The sequence below is a fragment of the Molossus molossus genome, unplaced genomic scaffold (genome assembly GCF_014108415.1).
Source record: "Molossus molossus isolate mMolMol1 unplaced genomic scaffold, mMolMol1.p scaffold_m16_p_4, whole genome shotgun sequence".
In the NCBI taxonomy this organism is placed as follows: Eukaryota; Metazoa; Chordata; class Mammalia; order Chiroptera; family Molossidae; genus Molossus; species Molossus molossus.
The window spans coordinates 51,777,667-51,783,666 of NW_023425377.1; the positions used below are offsets into that span (position 1 = coordinate 51,777,667).

At 52.5% G+C, this 6,000-nt stretch overlaps 1 protein-coding gene across 1 annotated transcript; it reads right to left on the reverse strand.

Annotated features, from left to right (window-relative positions):
• Positions 1-197: 197 nt before the first annotated feature.
• Positions 198-4,834, reverse strand: TEX45 (testis expressed 45). Its single transcript, XM_036281710.1, has 8 exons — positions 4,267-4,834; positions 2,764-2,870; positions 2,581-2,681; positions 2,182-2,294; positions 1,991-2,100; positions 1,451-1,652; positions 894-979; positions 198-425 (listed from the first exon to the last, which is right to left on the reverse strand). The coding sequence occupies exons 1-8, from the start codon at positions 4,832-4,834 to the stop codon at positions 198-200; spliced, it is 1,515 nt and encodes a 504-aa protein (XP_036137603.1).
• Between the last annotated feature and the right edge of the window lie 1,166 nt (positions 4,835-6,000).

The window sequence follows — 6,000 nt, forward strand, 5'->3', positions numbered from 1 at the left end:
CATGGCATCTGAACATCCTATACTGAATCTGTCCGCCAAGTCTTTGCACAAGCTGGCAAGACCTTTCTGCTCAGAATGGGGTGACCTCCAGAGTCTTCTGATGGAATCAATCTCCCCTGTATGTACAATCCCCACTTGTCCAAGCATGCTTTCATGACTGATTGATGGAGAGGGGTGGGATGTTGCCAAGGTGGTGTTTATTGCTGGCTAGGGCATGGGTAGGTAAGGGTCTTGGGCGGCTGAGGGTCTACCTTCCCACCTCGGTAGCCCCACTGGTGATGGGAGCCCAGTGGCACATGGCTTTCCTGGAAGTTGCCCAATCTCAGCACTGCTGGGCCCTGGTACTTGAAGGCAAACTCGTCCTCGTATTGGGTTGAGAAGAAGTGTTGTCTACCGAGCGGGGGCTCCATGTGGCTATATTTGCACTGTGGAGTCAGTGTGGGTAGCCTGGCAGGGCAGCCTGGAGGGTGGCTGACCCACTCGGGCCACCCCATGGTCCCTGTACCACCCTGGGAGGATCAAAGCTTGGTTATGGGCAAAAGGAGCCCCAATCTAGGCTGACCCAGGAGCTGGATGAGAAACTGGGGAGTGACTGGAATGACCCGAAGAGTTGGGATGACTCCAGCAACCCTGAGCTAACCCTCAGCTTGTGGTATAACCATGGCTGGTAATATGAAGATGTCCCTGAGCTGACCCTGACATGGCCCTGGGGATGAGCTTGGAATGACCTTAAGGCTGGGATGACATTAAGATAACCCTGAGTTTGGGTAACTCTAGAGTGACCATGAGTGGACTTGACACTAATTCTGAGTCTGAGGTGATGGTAAAGTCATCCTGAGATTACTGATTGAGGGGGTTACCTGGTCAGGGAGGTGACCCTCCCCCTCCCTCACCCGCTGTAGCATTTCCTCAGTGATGGAGGCTGGAGCTGTTCTGTGTGGTTTCAGCATCTTCTGGTTCGTGGTTAAAAAATCTGGCTCTGGAGATTTGGGTGTGGGTGACTAAACTGAGGGGCTGAGGGAGGAGAGGCAGACTCCAGCGGGCAGGATATAGGAGATTAAGAATGGGGTAGGGGTTCAGGGTGGAACCCGAGCCAGCGCTGAATATGGATTAGGAGGTGAGAAGGAGGGCGCAACCAGGCAAGGAAGGGTCTAGTGCAGACATGTCTTGGGTGGGGCCAGGTAGGGTAAACTAGTGAGTCAGGGAAACAAGCCAGAGTCTGACTGAGGAAAAGTGTGGCACTATGGTTACATAGGGGGCAGTGCAATGGCTGAGTTGGTGAATGGGGTAGGTAGAATCATGACCATGAGGGGGTGGGTTGTCTAGGGGCAGAGTTGGGATCTTGGTCGATAGGGTGGAATCTATCTCTACAGGAGGTGGAACCAGTCGAGAAATGGGCAGGGCCAGAGCTGTGGCAGGGACAAGCCTTCTGGGGTAGGGTTGCACTCACTGCCTGTGCCTTCCGGCAGGTTGCTACGCAGCAAGTGTAGGTTGAGTGCTTTCTGCCGCTGTTGTGTGCCAGTGGGGTAATAGTCCATGCCCATGGAAGTTTGGAAGAACTGTCCGAGCAATTTCAACTCCCCTAGGGTCACATGACTCTGCAATTTCTCATGAGGCACGTGGCGGCTGCGTGGGTTGGTCACTGGTGGCAGCTGTAAGAGCACATGGCATCTAGAAAGCTTGTGTGTCCAGGATGTCCCAAGGCCCGGTTGGAGGAAAGAGTTGTCTGCTGTATGACTTTGAACAGCTGACACCCTCTCTGGACCCTACTTGATGGCTTCAGAGTTGGTATTTTCTCATTTTACAGACAGGGTCACTGAGGCTGGGAGTGGTTAAGGGATTTACCCTAGATCACGCAAATAGATCCAGGAGATCACTGCACACATGTCAAGCTCACACCTACCTTTGGGCCTTTGCACATACTATTTGGTCTACCATTTGAAGCCCTTTACCCTGATGAGCACTGCCTCCTCCCCCAGTTCCTACTGACCTGGCCATAGAAGAAATGCATGGAGGTGGTGAGGCTGCCTGGGCCAGGGCACCAATTTCCTTCCAGGATGTGTGACTCTGGAGTCTGGTCATTGTGAAGAACAAAAGGCTCTGCCAGTGGCAGAGTAGGTGTTGAGCAGCTCTAGGAGGCTGCTGTGGGGGCCAGGGGCAGACCAACCAGCAGGCTCTCACCTGGTTCCCAGGCATAGAAGTGTTCAGCCTTGGTGGTCCTATCATGGAAGAGGCCATCTCCAGGACCAATATTCACATAATGGATGTAGGCTGAGGCCTGGGTCTTGTCATACCTGCATATAAGTGTGTGTGTGTGTGTGTGTGTGTGTGTGTTGGGGGGGAGGGTATCCATCTAATCTGGGCCATTGAAACTCCCAGAAAAAGGAATGGGGGCAGGCTTCCTAGCAGCCAAGCATGTGGTGCTAATGGGGGAGATCTGGCATACAGTGGGCCTTGCCTGCAGGTAGTAGAGACCTCAAAGGCACAGTATTGGCCTTACAGCCTTTGGTGGCACACTACACATGTCACTGAGAGCCCTTTGCCTTGTCTTGGTGGTGGAAGGTCATGGTTCCTTTATACCTGTGTCGCGGCAGACCCTTGGGCCTGTAGGCTTGTTTCTGCTCCGAACACATGGGCCCATAGCCAATCTTGAAGTCTCCCAGTGCCACACTGGAGAAGTCCTGTGAGTGGAGAGGGGTGGGAAAGGCAAGGCCAACCAGCCCCATCACTGCCCTCCCAGCAGCACCAGCAGACTTAATTTACCCTCTTACACATCAAGGCAGGTGGGCCCATCAGGACCTGGAACTGTCTCTGGTAGGAGGTCCAGTCATCCCTTCTCCTGTGGTCCCACTTGAGGGGGGTGGAGCCCTCTGAGGATGGCAAGATGAAAGAGAGAATGGGATTAAGTCCTGCAGCCTCAAGCCCACTGCAATTCAACTCCTTGTCTGAGAAGGAGAGGTGTGCAGTCCTGACTAGCCTAGCCTGAGGGCTGTCTGGCAAACACTAAAAATAATAAAAATAACAAGAATAACTACCAAGTATTGAGCCAGGTATCTAGGTTAAGTGCTTTGACCTCATTTTGGGGGGCTGGTATTATCCCCCTCCTCTACTTTACAGCCTCTCTGAGGCTCAGAGAGGTTATAAATCACAGAAATTCAGCCCTGGCTGATGTGGCTCGGTTGGTTGAGCATTGCATTGTACTGAAAGGTTGAGGGTTGGATTCTCAGTAAGAGCACATGTTGGGGTTTTGGGCTCGATACTTGATAGGGGGCACACAGAGGCACCCTGATCGATGTTTTGCTCTCCATCAATGTTTCTCTCTCTTTCTCCCTCTCCCTTCCTGTCTCTCTAAAAATCAATTTAAAACATCTTTTGAAAAAAGAAAGAAAGAAAGAAATTCAGAACCAGAACTGAGTTGGATCCAGGTTTGACAATCTCTAGACCCAGGTTGGAGGGACTCTGACTAGTGATATCTATCAGGAGTTTCCCTGGAGTAACAGAATTGAAAAATCACAAATGACAGCTACTCTTTGTTGAGTACTCACTCAGTGCCAGGCGCATAATGCACTCTGAGCTCTTTTTGCTTCACCAGCTCCTGTGAAACATTCGTTTTTGTTGTTATTATTCCTCACCTGAGGATATTTTTCCATTGCTTTTCAGAGAGAGTGGAAAGGAGGGAGGGGAAGAGATAGAGAAACATCATTGTGAGAGAAGCACTTAGATTAGTTGCCTCCTGTACGACCCGACTGGGGCCAGGGATCAAACCTGCAACCCAGGTACAGTGCCCTTGCCAGAATCCAACCCATGACCCTTTGGTCCCAAGGCTGAAGCTCTAACCGCTGAACCATACCGGTCAGGGCTGCATTCATTTTTTGAGGCTGAGAGGTCAACTGCTAATAGTTACTTGAATACTAAGGCAGTAGGGCTATGGTGGGAGTTGGGCACTTAGATTTATCTGACCCCCAAACCACCATTCATGACTTCTGCCCCACTGTATAGCCCCTAAAAGGATTCAGGAGATATGCTCATGGTATGGATGCAAAAAGCAAGAGTCAAAGAGGTTCCAGGATTTTTCAACCTCACACTATTGTCCTTTGGGGCTGGATAATTATTGTGGGTGGCTGTCCTGTGTGCATGGTAGGATGTTTAGCAGCATCCACTATCCACTCTATCCACTCGCCGCCAGTAGCACCCTCTCTCCGAATTGTGACAACCAAAATGTTCTTGGGGTTGAGCAAACAGCGCAGGGCGTGGGGACGCGCTCACCGAGGTGGCGGCAGGACGCGCGCGGCTGCGGGAACAGGTCGTGGGGCGGGAAGAGCGCCTGGTGAGTGGTAGGCGGAATACGCAGCTTGGTTCTGTCGCCAGGTGGCACCGAGTCGCGGTGGAAGATGAGGCGCGCGCCACGGCTCTGCTCGCCGTCGCGCGCCGGTAGTTCTGGCCAACCGAAGTCGGCGCACGCAGTGGAGAGGAAGGCGAGTCCGCGCGCGTCCGCGTGCACGTGCAGGTGACTGGCCTGCATGGCGAGTGTGCGCGCCCGCGCCTGCGCCCGCTCCCGATCCCTCGACGGCGTGGGCGGTGGCACCAATGCGTAGTGTGCTTCCGTCACGCGCTCCTGGCTGGCCCAGCGCGCGTCCTGCTGAAAGAGGGTCCCTTTGGGCGGCGGCGGACACGGCGGCGCGCGGGAGAAGTCGCGGTATGCCGGATAGTCGCGGTGCATCGTGGAGTGCGTGGCGTCCAGGTGCAGCCGCGGGTCCGGCCCCAGAGTGAAGTGCGAGGCCTTGAGGAAGTCCAACCCCGCCATCGGGGGCGGCAGCAGGGCGTCCGCGGCCATCGTGGGTTGAAGGGCCACCTGTGAGGAGATGGGAACACAGGACTGAGCAAAGTGCTCTCCAGGACCATGCTATCTTTTACTCCATGTGTGCCAGGCATTGGGCGCAGGGCTAGGGCGCGGGGTTAGGGGCATGGTAAGAAACAGGCGCAGCCCTTGTGCTCTGCCCCCAGGAAAAGTAAGATAAGAATTTATTTGACAGTTATTTCACGCCAGGCCGGGATGTAGGCCCTCGAAAAGGTGTACATCAGTTAACAAAACAGACCAAGAACCCTGTCCTTGTGGAGTGACAATGGGGCAGGGAGGTGACAGACAATATAATAATATAATATTAATATAATATAATACAATACATAATTGTAACCATAACTGTAAGACATTATAAAATTATGTCCTATAATTATAATATATAATGTTGATACATTAATATTACATAATATATAATAATATAATAACATAAATTGCAGTGTAAATAGAAAGTGACCAGTGCTCTGGGAACAAAAGTCACACAGGGTAGAAGGATGGGGGTTCAGGGTGGGAGGGTTGCAGTTTTTAAAAAGAAGGCATCACTGAGATGATAGTTAAGCAGAGATCTGAAAAAAGTGCATTTGGGTATCTAGAGAATAGCATTCCTGGCAGATGAACAACCAGGTGTAAAGACCCTGAGGCTGGCACAGAGTGAGCAATGGGGAGAGCCACAGCATTACTCTGCATTCTACTGTCTGTATGATATGGGAACTCCTCTTCTCATCCTCAGCCAGTCATCAAAGCCATGGCTCTCCCTTCCATGTCTGGGAACCCACTTTTATCTCTCTGCCATACCCCTCCCTCCTCACTGGTGCTCCTGCCCTCTGCAATTGTCCTGGGCCTTGACTATCCCCTTGGATCTCTTCCTATCCTCAGACTGTCAAGAGTTTTACATACCTTGCACTCACTGCTCTGACCTTCAGTTCCAGGCTCTCAGCATCCTGTTAAGTTGTCTGGGACTTTCTTGCCTTCCTCAGAGCAGATGTGTCTCTCCCACCGTCCTCCCTGCTCCTTGGAGATCAGGCCCTCGGGTGCCAGCAGCCCCACTAGCTCAGGCTCACCTCCTGCAGGAAGCCCTCCCGGGCCCACTTCAGTCCACCACTACTTGCTCATGTTGACCTCTTTAGAAAACATGCATCAGG

What these genes read in the sequence shown, in the direction of transcription:
- TEX45 (XM_036281710.1), bottom strand. Translation starts at nt 4,834, where the DNA reads ATGGCCGCGGACGCCCTGCTGCCGCCCCCGATGGCGGGGTTGGACTTC. An exon ending in CGCGTCCTGCCGCCACCTCG is followed by an intron (nt 2,871 to 4,266) that starts GTGAGCGCGTCC and finishes TGCCATCCTCAG; the next exon opens with AGGGCTCCACCCCCCTCAAG. An exon ending in CTTCTATGCCTGGGAACCAG is followed by an intron (nt 2,101 to 2,181) that starts GTGAGAGCCTGC and finishes TGCCACTGGCAG; the next exon opens with AGCCTTTTGTTCTTCACAAT.